The sequence below is a fragment of the Bombyx mandarina genome, chromosome 10 (assembly GCF_030267445.1).
Source record: "Bombyx mandarina strain Sakado chromosome 10, ASM3026744v2".
Classification (NCBI taxonomy): domain Eukaryota; kingdom Metazoa; phylum Arthropoda; class Insecta; order Lepidoptera; family Bombycidae; genus Bombyx; species Bombyx mandarina.
Window position 1 is genome coordinate 2853435 of NC_143217.1, and position 13329 is coordinate 2866763.

At 35.1% G+C, this 13329-nt stretch overlaps 2 protein-coding genes across 3 annotated transcripts in view; one reads left to right on the top strand and one right to left on the bottom strand.

Annotated features, from left to right (window-relative positions):
- Positions 1 to 279: 279 nt before the first annotated feature.
- On the top strand, positions 280 to 5058 carry LOC114247422 (thioredoxin domain-containing protein 17). 2 transcript variants are annotated; one of them, XM_028180390.2, is made up of 3 exons: positions 280 to 689; positions 1845 to 1926; positions 3536 to 5058. In XM_028180390.2, the coding sequence occupies exons 1-3, from the start codon at positions 545 to 547 to the stop codon at positions 3687 to 3689; spliced, it is 381 nt and encodes a 126-aa protein (XP_028036191.2). In that variant the 5' UTR covers positions 280 to 544; the 3' UTR covers positions 3690 to 5058. The 2 variants fall into 2 exon arrangements, with proteins under 2 accessions (XP_028036191.2, XP_089586289.1); XM_089730163.1 differs by lacking the exon at positions 280 to 689 and adding an exon at positions 767 to 1060.
- Positions 5059 to 5061: 3 nt separating this feature from the next.
- The window catches only part of LOC114247414 (SEC14-like protein 2), a 32871-nt gene continuing 24603 nt past the window's right edge, over positions 5062 to 13329 (bottom strand). Inside the window, exons 7-10 of the mRNA XM_089730160.1 lie at positions 11050 to 11249; positions 10595 to 10737; positions 8565 to 8713; positions 5062 to 7239 (exon numbers count right to left, since the gene is read on the bottom strand). Coding sequence (XP_089586286.1) covers positions 7094 to 7239; positions 8565 to 8713; positions 10595 to 10737; positions 11050 to 11249 — 638 coding nt within the window. The 3' untranslated portion in view covers positions 5062 to 7093. The remainder of the gene's footprint in view (positions 7240 to 8564; positions 8714 to 10594; positions 10738 to 11049; positions 11250 to 13329) is intronic.

A 13329-nucleotide genomic window follows, 5' to 3' on the forward strand; every position in this document is an offset into this window, starting at 1 on the left:
AATAAAACAAAACTGCTGGACGTACCTAACTTCTCGAGATCCTACAAAAAGTCCACTGAAAAAGTCTCTGTAAATACCACCATTTTATTGAGATTATATTTCATACCATATCATCTCATCTCATTTCATTTAGTTTCATCTCAGTTGATTAATGTCTCAAATTAATCATCTTCATTTCATTTCACTCCATAAATATCATTTTTCGTAAAAAATAAGAATATAAATGAAAATAAGACATGACCTAAAGGTCTTAGCTACTAGGTCATAAAATTCCTAAAAAAATTAAGAATATAAAGTTTTGAAGTGTAAGAAAATAAAGTGAGTGGATGATTTTGATAAACTGATATCCTTTGATAATTTCGTTTACGTAGACGACCACCATAATCTATGATTATCATTATATGTATTTAATGATAATTTTACCTAATGCTCTGTACAGAATTTTCATAAACTGTTCAATACATAACTTAACTGTCGGTCACTTGTATGTATTTAAAAAATATATAAAAATTTATTAAACTAATCAAGGACTGCACTTCCCAAAATGGTTATTAACGTGGATCTAAAAGGTTTTGAAGAATTTTCGAAATATACTCGTGCAATTGATTCTCGTGGTCCCCCTGTATTTTTTTACTTTAGCGGTTCAAAGCTACCTGATGGCAATAGCTGGTGCCCCGACTGCGTGGAAGGTAAGTTCATTCTATTTAAAAAGCCAGACACATTAGAAAAACTAGAAATAAAATGACTACGTAAATGTAAGCAAACCATCATAATAACTATGTATTTATAACCTTAAATATACACAGTGCTGTGTTCATAAAAAAATCTAGACTTCTGAATAGTATTTTTTAAGTTTTTATGCGAAAATAAAACCTCAGTCTCTTTCTATCAATGTCAATAGAAATGTCTAGAAAAGCTGTTAAAATAATTAATTTAAGTAATTATGACGAATTCAATAAGTTTGTCTCTGAACTGCCACAAAAGGGACCAAATGTGTATTTATTCTTTACTGGAAAAAAGAAAGAGAATGGTAGAAGTTGGTGTATTTATTGCCAAATTGGTTAGTACATTCAAAATCAATTTGTTATTAAAAGTGATAAAAAACTTCAATCAGTTATTCTATCTATCTAATTCTACACTGTGAATCTTTTTAATTAATTATGTGTTATATTAACACCTGTAACAAATGAGTACTTTATAATAAAAGCACTACTATTGCCTAATGTCATGGTTATATATGATCCACACAGATACTATAAACAATGCTTGGGTACCAGCATTTACTCAATCATTGTGATACTTGAACTCTGAGTAGGAAAGGTACTTTGAAGATACTTTGGTACCTTGAATGGGTCATGAAAACTACCTTATTGTGGTTGCTGTGAATGACTCCCCAAATCTATTTTACTTAGGGGCCAGTCACCAATTAATACCCTAGAGGTGTCCTTAAGGATTCACCAGGTGCACTAACACATTGGATACCTGCAGCTCTAACTCTGGAAACATAGAGACCATGATAATCACACTCATCAAAGAGTTCAATATGAAACCTAAAGCAGAATGCTTTGTGACAAAATAAGAAAACTGAGCGGACCAACCTAAGTAGGTCTACCAACACTCCAAAGTTATTAAAATGTCTAGGGGAAACTTAGGTAGGAATATAAGGTGGTATACTACTATTACAGCCTAAAAATAACAAATTTAAATAGTAATTGACAAGGCTAGGTTTGGGTATATTTCCCAATTTAAAACAAGGTACACCTTTATTACATAATTTGTCTGATTAAGGAAAACTAAGTTAAAAAAATTTGAAGCATTATGTAATTTTTAAATTAATATTTCAGCTGAACCAGTCGTCAGGCATTACCTTAGTGAGCTCGACAAAAGTATCATTTTTGTCTATGTCGATGTTGGAGATAGAGAATAGTAAGTATTGAAATTAACAAAAGTAGCCATAGAATAATATAGTAGAATATATAATAGTTTATTCGAGTTTTAATAGTGCATTTCCTGCTACATCACTAAGTTTTAACACAAACAGACTTGAATTTGCGACCCTGTACTAGTTTGTCTCGCCATAAATACTGCTGCAAAGAAATACGTACTTAACAAAGAAATAAAATAATATTGAAAAAACAAAAAGGTGTAGACATTGAACATATCACAGGATAAAGAACACCTGCTGTACTCTGATTGAGAGATGTGACTATGCCGTATTTGATTAACGGCAGGTAGGTACCAAGTTTTCTAAGAAAAGATGTACCTAACACAAAAACTATGTAATCAATATTTTGATCATTAAAGGACAATGCCCAAAAGTGGGCCAAGTTCATGTCTAAACTATTTGTAAAACTATGCCTTATTTTTTCACGTTGTTTAGTTTATGTATCAACATTTCTTTCAATCTGGTATTGTTTTACATAAAAATAAATTACTTATTTGATAACATCCCAAAACTGAGTGCCATAGTTTTTAAATTCGCCAATAGGCAAAGGGCTTAGCCCATAAAGCCTTATAGTAAACCTTTAAGCTGCCAAACGAAAGAGTTGTCTGTGACTTGAACAACAAATAAAAAAAAGTAGCTAATGGTTATAATTCAGACTTTTTAGTTTATTTTTGTTCAATTCAATATTTATATATTGTAATAATAATTATTACTTAAAACCATGAATTATTTAATATTTTTAGATATTGTTGATTCCATTAGTAAAAATCTCAATGGCCTACCATTACTCTATTCTTATTATATAATAATATGATCAGAGAGTTTTGGCAGCAACCCGAGTGAAGCGTCACTTGAAGTTTTATTTTAATGTTTTTTTAATAGTTTATTGTAATGTATAATATATAAATTGAGTGTTGTTTTGTGTATTAAACGTCAATAATCGTTGTTCACGATTATTGAGGCATTGGAATAAAACTGTGGCTAACATAGCAGTGACTGTTTTTGTTTTCAAGATCAAAGGTCTGCGGAAATTCACGCTCACTCAATGTGCTATTCATCGAGTTGACGTCAAAACTCCCAAAAAGCAATAAAAAGGGAGACACCAGCTTTTTATTGAAAAAAAAAATATATATAACTACGACAGACTAGGCTGTATAGGCTACGCTCTTTGCTTGCTTATTGACGAATTTAAAAACAACAACAACAATATCGTTGCCGGCTTCCGGGTTTTCATTTCATTTTATTATTAATATAAGGATATAATAAAATAAAATCTACGTAAGGGCTTATTTCTAGCAACATTAACCACAATTTACTTATTTAATACTGTAAATAATTATGTGAGCGATAATTGATTTCGAAGAAAACAATTAACAACTTAATTTTAGCGGCAGATAAAAACAGCTTTCTCTTATGCCTGGTTGAGAATATAAAAATCGTTTTCTGAATATGAAACGATATTTATTTGTCTATCAAATTAAGTTAAAACCATCATGACCCGACAACTTTTTTAGGGGCCCAAACGCCCTAAGAAAATGGGCATTGTCCTTCGATACAATTTGTTTAACAAATATTAAATTTGGTCCACAGTTGGAAGGACAAAGAGTGCCCGTTCAGAACGGACAGTCGCTCTAAGTTGATGGTCATACCGACTTTAATAAAATGGAAGGGAGTACAGAGGCTTGAGGGAAGCCAGTGCAGCAATCGGGAACTTCTGCAGATGTTGTTCGAAGAAGACGATTAAATAAGAAAAATCACCAATTCTTTTAAGGCAGATTCTAATACTAAGATTACCAACTATAACGTATGAGTAGATTATATTATCAACCATAAAATATTTTAATTCTTATAATAACCATCAATAAATAATAAAGGATATTGGACAATTATTAATTAATTAAATTTTAGATCATAGCTATCTGGACATAAGGGTAAATCAATATCAATTGATACAGAAAATACAGGGAGTTAAATAAATGCCTATCCCACTAAAGTAGAGACTAGAAGTAACTTCGCTACGAAAGAAATGTTGCCATGCTCCTGTCATAAAATTGCAATTGATGTTCTAAAAAAAAATTTGAAATCTTTCATTAAACAATGTACTGAATATAACGCATCAGTAAGGTGGTCTTTTAATTAAATGTTATATCAACATAAATTGACATTTTTATTGCATGTTCTACATGTTATAATGTCTTCTTGGTGACAAAATAAATAAATAAAACACTGGGCAGAGGTGACTTTTAATAATTTAATGTGTGGTGAGTGAGCAAGTCAACTCGCACATCTCAACGCAGAACCGAAATCATACGATTTTACGTCACATCAGGTGATCCGAGTGCCGTGTGCAAAGACTTAAACCACGCCCCCTGCAACATGTCGCCGGCGCATCTTATTTGTCGAAGTGGTAAAGACACAAGATGGCCACGCTTTCATCTATTGTTCTTCAGGCGGAGGAAAGGGGCGGCAACTCCTGCGCAAATTATTATTGACTACAAGTTATACTTATAGTTTTCGTTTTTACTATAAATACGATTGTGCCGTAATTGTGACACAGACCATCTGGAATACTTCAAATGGAAATTCTGTGTAAACTCATACTTGTAATTAATTACTGGTGAAACGAGTATTATAAGCCCGCACAGGTACTTACATGTCTTTGTCTATTTTTATTTATTTATTTATTTATAACTTCTTATACTAGAAAGTATTTAGGTAGAAATGCGTTCCTATACTAAATGTCAGTGCAAGAAACAAAGAATAGCATATTATTCAATTCATTGTAAAAGGGTGGTATATTATAAACATTGAACGAATTGGTCATGTTGGAAATAGAATCAGTGGTATTAACATAGGTACCATCGATATAATATCGGGGTGATCATAAGTTTACCAGTTCTGGCAACACATTTATTCTTAGTTATAAATATAGGAATATAAAATTTTATCTATTGAACTAGATACTGATGTATTTTTGATCTGCTGAGCAATTATTACCGTAGTTGAGGCATATAAATACATCACAACATGAAGCCCACACCCAGTAAAGACCGTGCATATGACGCATTTTTGCAAAACAAGTGAACAAATAAAGGTTTTAAGTAAATAAAAAAGTATTTTATTGATTCTTCCATTATTCCTTTAATACAAAATAATAATAAAAAAAAACATAAATTAATATCATCAATACTTATCATCAGTCCTTAATCACCCACTATAAACATTAAGATAAAAAATATAATCCCATAATCCGTTTATTAACTATAGTCGGATTTTTTATTAGACGAAGTAAACTGACGTTTACTGTGTTGTCAGTTTTTGATGAAATAAAAATAGTGTTGTGACAAAGTGAACGATTGAAAAAACTCCTGAATTAATGAAATTGCCTCGATTGTCTAGTGAATAGTTAGTGTGCCGAACTGCCGATATCGGGCACGGGGTTCGAATTTTAGCCGTGCTTTGTACATACCAACGAGTTTTCGACGAAACATTATGTTCCTATGGTATCTACCTGTACTGAATACCGAGTGTTTTAAACATTAAGAAAAACATTGCGAGGAAGCTTGTAAGACTGTCCTATTTCCAATGCATCATATAGTTGAAACTATAGATGTATAAAATATAACAATTATAGGTACATAGGTAATGAAAATAAAAAAAACTGATTGTAGTTACATACTACTAGTAACATATTATTATATTGGATCACTTTAATACAATTTTATTGTAAAATATAAATAATATTCTTTTATAGTTTGAAATTAATGAGTAACTCTTCACACTCATTGTTCATTTATGTGATTGAACGAGAACTGAACGCATCACTATTACTTTAAATATAGCAACATTATTTCACAAAGTGACATTAGCTACTGTCAGCTGGCTTCGTCTAATTAAAAATCCGACTATACTGATGTTGTACTATTTAAAAGTAACTATTTCATCACAGTTTTTACATAATATACAAACACGCAAAATTACTTAATTTTAATCTAACAATAATTAAATTTATCAATGCTGTGTAGGTTACATTATCAGATTTTAATATATTTTATATATCTACCTATGAACGGTTGCCCTGTTCAGGTAAATGATTTTAAACTAGCTTCCTGACTAAAAGAGCTAGACTTGAAACTTAAAAAATGCTCATTATTAGCATGAGAATAAAAGAGAAAACCTTTATACCTTTTTGGATTAAGTTTGACATAAACGGCCAGCAAAAAATATTGATATTTATCAACAAAGAATGTATACACGTTTTTTTCAAGCGCTTAAATTTGTTATAGGGAAATAAATAGTTGCATCTAAATTTTGTATTTTTATTATCTAGTGTTTTAAATACGACAATACTGGCGGAACTTTAGCCAAGATCTTATTAAAATTGTGTAATGTGACATTATCGCCCTAACCGAAACTCTAATATGCTCTAATAAGACCCATGCCTGCATGTACCGCATGGTGCAATGATATAAATTGTAAAGTTAATACTGAAACAAAAGCAAGCTTAATTAAGCGCTAACTTATTTTTAATGAATTAATAATTTCGGCAACCCGCAATGTAACGTAAAGGCAGTTAGCGAACTTCGACCAACAGATGTTTATTTGTTTCATTTACATTGCGTACACGTGCAAAAATATTAATGTAAAGAAAACTTTTCGAACGTGACATTTTAACGTTTTCGGGATACCGTTACACCATAGATTATAATTAGAGGCAGTAAGCGCGTGTTCGAGGTTCGCTAGTAATAATCATATATTCAAATATACACCACGGTCCATATTTTGTATGAAGCAACGCATCGCTGAGGCGTGAAGAATGTTAATTCAGAATGACAGTTATCGTTGGTGAAAGTCGTTTTGATTTTAAAATCTAGATTTTCTATTGACACAACACGAACGCTATTTCTCAGTTTGTGCGGCCATTACATACTTTCTTAGCAAACCTACAAAACTGTCAGGTTGCCGTCAAAATTGTCAAGTTTACAAGTGCCTGATATCCTTTAATCAAAGAGAACTGTTATTTGTTGGACGTGAATTTAAGTAAATCTTTGCTAGATAATTTTTTTTTTTGGATTGTTTGCGATAAATGACCTAGTTTAGCTCATCCGCTCTACTATAACTTATTAGTTATCTCTCTAAGAATACTGTTTATTCATACGCAGCAGCGACAGGTTCGTTGTGGTCGTCGGGCTCGTCGTTAATGTTGAGGTCCCTGGTCGGCACCGTTATCAAAATGTCATAGAATATCTTCTTGTTCTTCAGGAACGCGTTTTTGTTATCGAATATCACTGAATCTGTAACGAATAAAATATAATTAACAAATAATAGCTCTAGTTTTCAACTTTGCTTTTTTTTTTTTTTTATTGCTTAGGTGGGTGGACGAGCTCACAGCCCACCTGGTGTTAAGTGGTTACTGGAGCCCATAGACATCTGCAACGTAAATGCGCCACCCACCTTGAGATATAAGCTCTAAGGTCTCAGTATAGTTACAACGGCTACCCCACCCTTCGAACCGAAACGCATTACTGCTTCACGGCGGAAATAGGCGGGGTGGTGGTACCTACCCGTGCGGACTCCCAAGAAGTCCTACCACCAGTGTATATTGCTATACAAAAATATGTTTATTGTCGTTTCAAATATACACTTTATTTTATTGGCGATGTCTAAAATTTAAGTCTAAACGGATACGTGCCGACCACCGTCCTGTTTCACCCGCAATCGAGTCATTTATTCTAAATAATTTTAATAATTAACGAGGACACAGCGCAGACTATCCAATTGAGAATTTGATTTCATGCCGCAAATGAGTTTCACACTATTTATTGAGTGATTTAATTTTCATAGCAGATAACAAACAAACAGGGATTTAAAATTGTATATGTAAATCAAAATTTAAATACGCAATCGTCACAAATGCGTTTTTTTTAATCATTAAATCATTACTGGTGACCCGGAGACCTTTCCAGCTTCATCAGGACAGGTGGGCGAGCAAAGGCTCAGCCAGGAGGGGTCACACATACGTATAACTGGACATAGGCCTCCCCCAAGTTCGTCACAATGAGCATCCAGCGGATTCCCGTGACCCTTAGCAGATCGCCGGTCCAACTCGTGGGAAGCCCCGCCACGCAGTGGTTTCCGATATGTCACACATTCAGTTACACAAAATTAAAGTTTTATTGCAAAATTGCGAAAATATCGCCCTTATGAATTAAACGATTCTTTTAAATATCTTAATACAATTAGCTTAATACAATAACAATGCGAACTTCGTTAAGTCACGACAAACAATTGCATGAAGAAACAGCACCAAGTTCATTCCTCGACCTGTTCGTTATGATAATGTGGCGACTCACTTATCCGCCACCGCCTTATAATTCGACAAAATCGCTATCGCTTGTGGTTTTAGGCCATCACCTATTATTGTCGCCACTTGACAATCACTCGACAAGTCGTCAGGTTTGAGCCCCGTGAGAGCTCACCTACTAGTTAAGCCTCCGAGCCTCCGAGGCTCTCAGCTTAGGTAGGAAAAAAAAAAGACGATCAATTCACAGCTTGTATTAGCGCCCACTAAGCGAATACGATCGTACCGCACGAGAACGCGCTATGAGCCATGACTTACACGTGGCCGGTCCGGTGACGGAGAGCACGCCGACGTCCATCGGACCCTCGGCGATCTTCCTCGGCCCGTGGACCACTTCCTCGTTGCCTTCCTCGTCCCTTCGTTTTATTTGAAATTTTATTTCGTGATGTTCCACTCCGATTTCCCATCTATAAACGTATACGTCATTGAATGACACTTGTCTTATTTTTATAAATGACTAGCTGTACCCGTCTGCTTCGCTGGGCATTCAAAATGAACATTATTATTTCTCACCCCCACAAAAATTCTCATCATTAAAGCCCCCGTAACTGGTGTAGGGAGTCCAACACTGATATAAATATTTAGCCTATCCATTAAGTACATGTATTTTCTACATGGATACCAAGTTTCAAGTCAATCGGATGCATGGTTCAGTAGTTATAGCGAAACATCCGTAAAAACCACTGTAGATCGTATAGATTTCTCAAATAAATATGATGGTTCCGTCGCCTCCCTTTTCCAACCGTCGTCATTAAAACATATTTCATTTCCACTATATGGAACCACTGCGAACACCCCCTAAATGAATTTTCCTCAACAATGTTTTCAAAGAGCTATGCCACATCATTCTGCAAGCGAGATTTGAAGGGACTCCGTAGTCGTAGGCAGGGGTTCGGCATTGCTGATATTATTGAGTAAGTCGCCTACGGTCGGGCTGTATGTTCGTCTAGCTCCCCAAGTAATAAGTACAAGAGTATTTATATTGCAATAACCAGACTATTTCACGGCCTGCCTGCTATTTAGCCTTAGCCTTTTGAGACAAGGTCAAAGACTCAATAGCAATGAAATAGCAGCTAGGGAAAATAATATCCTTCCAAACCGAACGCACGTCATCATCATCGGCCACAGGAGTCCACTGCTCGACACAGGCCTCTCCCAATGTACGCTGTAATGTCTGAATGCACAATTGCAGCTTAACTCTCAGTTTTACGCGAACGTGTATTTGCCCTTGCGATTTGAAATGTCTTCAAAGTTTAGTAAAAGAACATGTACTAAGCAGGAGCTGTGGCAAAAACCACATAGTTCTGACTAGTTAATTATGATTCATTTACATACTAATTGTATTTTTTAAATCGAGTTGACTTAAAACACGTGACCAGAACAATCGTAAAACGACTGTCAACAAGCATTATGAGTTGATTAGTAAACGAGTTTTCTAATTAACTAATTGTAGTATGCTAATTAACAATTAATTGCATAACTGCGCACGACACTAAGTGTAGAAGAAGTGGACATAGGGGTAAAGTATTACTGTTCTGCTTCTCCTTGCCGTGATTTGTTTATTGACTTGTTTATTAACACCTCACAATACGGGTCGCATGATACTGTTACACCGGTAAGAGTAACGCCATCTGTCGCCGAATAGTCGAACGATTATCGAAAGACCTAGAACGCTCGAGAAGTACAACGCCATCTATTGTCAGATAGCGGGAACTACTACTAGAGATGTGTGGAAAATTCTCAATAATTCTAGGGATGAGGTATCAACTATAAAAGCATTGTAGAGATGGCACGCAGTCAGCCAGTAATCGGAACTACTCGAAGCGAAACAGCGAACGGATCACCTGAAGCGAATTGAGAGTTTTAAAGTGTTTGTTGAGTGTTTTAAGTGTTGAATACAGTGTTAACTTGTAATCCGGTAGACTTTTTAATTATCCCGAACCCCAGCGCGTAACAATACCTTAGAGTAATATTTTGGGATGTGCGTTTGGCATCTTCGCCAGGTGGACGATGGGCGATAAAGACATAATCGAATAACTTAATGCTTGGAGAAATCGATAAAGGGAAGATCTTCAACCGATTGGGTGACATTGTTCAGTATGTGACGGTAGTCAAAATGTTATTATTCGGAACACGTATGTGTTCAAACTTATCTTCAAAATGTCGTTGGCGAGATTCAAGCATCTGTAAATAAATATCTCGTGTTCTACTATAGCTACCCGCAACAAAATTAAATGTTGAAAATGTTTTATTATGACGAATGTATACTATGAAAATGAATGGATTACTTCAAAACGCTGTCGTTGTCCGCACACAGCAAATCAAGGACGTGCTTCTCTCCGGTCTTTATGGTGACTTTGTTGTAATCCTTCTGTTTTTCGCTGGTATTCTTCGAGTAGTAACATTTAGGTACTTTCCCACCTGGCTTCACCTGTAACATATGAAACATTACATTAACAACAAACCCTACAAGGAATATGTATGATTTTCGTATCGGAAATATTGGGTAATAACCAAAAAAATTAGTTCTTTTTATAACTGCATAGACGATGTTAGCTTGTTAATTGTTTTGGTATCAAGGCTGTATTAGGCCCTTCAAATCGGATTGCATTACTGCTTCACGGCAGAAATAGGCAGGGTGGTGGTACCTACCCGCGCGGACTCGTAAGACGTCCTATCACCAGTAATATAGAAACTATAGGAATATAGAATAGATCTAATAAAGAAACGAATGAAAACTCACAATTAAACTACACCTCGGGTCGCCATTTTCATCGACCATAGTCCCGCCGTAGTGAACCGGCAGCTGGTCCTTATCGATCAGGTTCAATACTTGCGCCTGCCATTTCTTTGTATCCGTACCGAATATCTTGATCTTCGATATGGTGTATTCGTGCATAAATTTTTTGATCACGGAGAATGCTAGAGAGAAGACTTTGGGCGCTGCAAATGATAATGTTACACGGGTAAGAGTAACGCCACCTTACAAACAACATATTATAACACCTTATTCGTTTGGGACCATGAAAACTGTAAAGCATATTAAGTGTATAATCTGTGCTGTAAAGTATTCAAAACTTTGGAAATATTAAGGCAAATTTAAGGTTAGGAAGTAAATTGACATAAAAACACACTTTTTTTGACAAATTCAGTTTTATTGATACCAATGTAAACTAAAATTATGGGAATTAATGATGGAATATGATTTCTGGCAAATGTCCACATCTAGCATCTCGGCACACGTACGTTCTTTTTTGCCACCAAAATTTTGAGCCACATTTTGCAACAAAACTTCGCTTATCTCGTCAATGGAGCGCCGAATTTCATCTTTCAGAGCGCCAGTTTTTTGTGGTTTGTTCACGTAAGCCCACTCTTTTATGGTCCCAGAGAAAATAATCCAGCGGCGAAAAATCACATGAGCGAGGTGGCCAACTGACATCGCCAAATCGAGAAATTACGCGACCGGGAAATTTCTCACGCAATAACTGATTTGTTTGGCCGACTGTGTGGCTTATGGCGCCGTCTTGTTGGAACCAAGGGTCACTGATGTCAACATTAGCCAATTATGGCCACAAAAAATCGGTTGTCATGGTTTGGTAGCGCAGAGAATTCACGGTGACGGCGTTTCGTTGCTCATTTTCGAAAAAATACGGGTTGATGATTCCGCCTTACCACAAACCGCACCATACGGTCACTTTCTTTGGATGTAATGATTTTTCGAAGAGTGTTTGTGGATTTTGTGAGACTCGTATGCGACAACTTTGTTTGTTTACATAACCGCCTAATTGAAAATGAGCTTCATCACTAAACATGATTTTTATAAAAAAAATGCGTTGTTTTCGTTCAGTAACGTAACGTTCAAAAGTGTAACGTTCCATGGTTAAAATTTCCTAAATTATAACTATAAAAATGTTAAAGAATGACAGCTCAATTCTTGACGTTTCATCGTTTAACAGCTTTTTTTAAAAGAGATTTTATGACCTGGTAACTGAGACCTTTAAGTCATGTCTTATTTTAATGTATATTCTTAATTTTATTAAAAATTAATATTATGGAGTGAAATGAAATGAAAATGATTAATTTGAGACATTAATCAACTGGGATGAAATTAAATGAGATGATTTGAGATGAAATCTAATCTCAGTAAAATGGTGGTCATTTACTAAGATTTTTTCAGTGGACTTTTTGGAGGATCCCAAGAAGTTACGTCCAGCGGCTTTATTTCATTTTCCCACATTTGTGCACTTTCACAGATATTAAACGGTTAATAAACCACCATTATTACACATTGAAACCCGAAGAAACACTAAATAGACAAAATAAAACAAATCACACAACTTCACTCCTCGCGTTCCCGCCAAAAAGTCTCGTTTAACAGCCAATTTACTTCCTAACCTTAAATTTGCTCAGCCTTTATATATCGATTGATGAAAGGCTTTTTAGTTTAAGCGTCATTACGTTTACGCGTATACGCGACATTTATCTTTGTAATTAAAGATCCGTTTTATTTGGTGTTAGTATCAACAATGCCGCTGAGTTTGTTTCGCCGGTTCTTCTCAGGACTGTGGCTTTTTTTGGAACCGGTGGTAGAGTTAACATTTTTATTTATATTTTGACATTCAACAAGTGTGTTATGCTGACATTTAAGTTAATAAATGATTTTGAATTTGAATTTGAATTGAATGCGATGTTTTTAATTGATCTTTAATTAAATTTACCCCATTCAAATAGCTGAAGAAGGTTTTTTGTCATCATATTTTTTTCAATTTTTAAACTTTAAATGACTCTCCTGTAAAGCTGGAAAAATGTTGCTTAAACTTAAATAGGCTTTCATCCATCGATATACCTATATACGGGGTGTTATGAGACCGCTTCCAAAAACGAAAATTTTGTATCTACAAAGTTGCAAATTTTGGGGAGCGCGGTATGCATTTATAAGAAATGCCGTGCCCGGGCGTTGTTTCCCACTTCGATAAAGCGGCACGACACGAGAACCCTCTCATCGTGGCCGCCGGTAACTACA

Excerpts from the sequence above, each read along its gene's own strand:
- LOC114247422 (XM_089730163.1), top strand. The coding sequence starts at position 892 with ATGTCAATAGAAATGTCTAGAAAAGCTGTTAAAATAATTAATTTAAGT. Across the intron at positions 1,061-1,844 it reads GTGTATTTATTGCCAAATTG|CTGAACCAGTCGTCAGGCAT; the intron begins GTTAGTACATTC and ends TTAATATTTCAG. Across the intron at positions 1,927-3,535 it reads GATGTTGGAGATAGAGAATA|TTGGAAGGACAAAGAGTGCC; the intron begins GTAAGTATTGAA and ends TTTGGTCCACAG.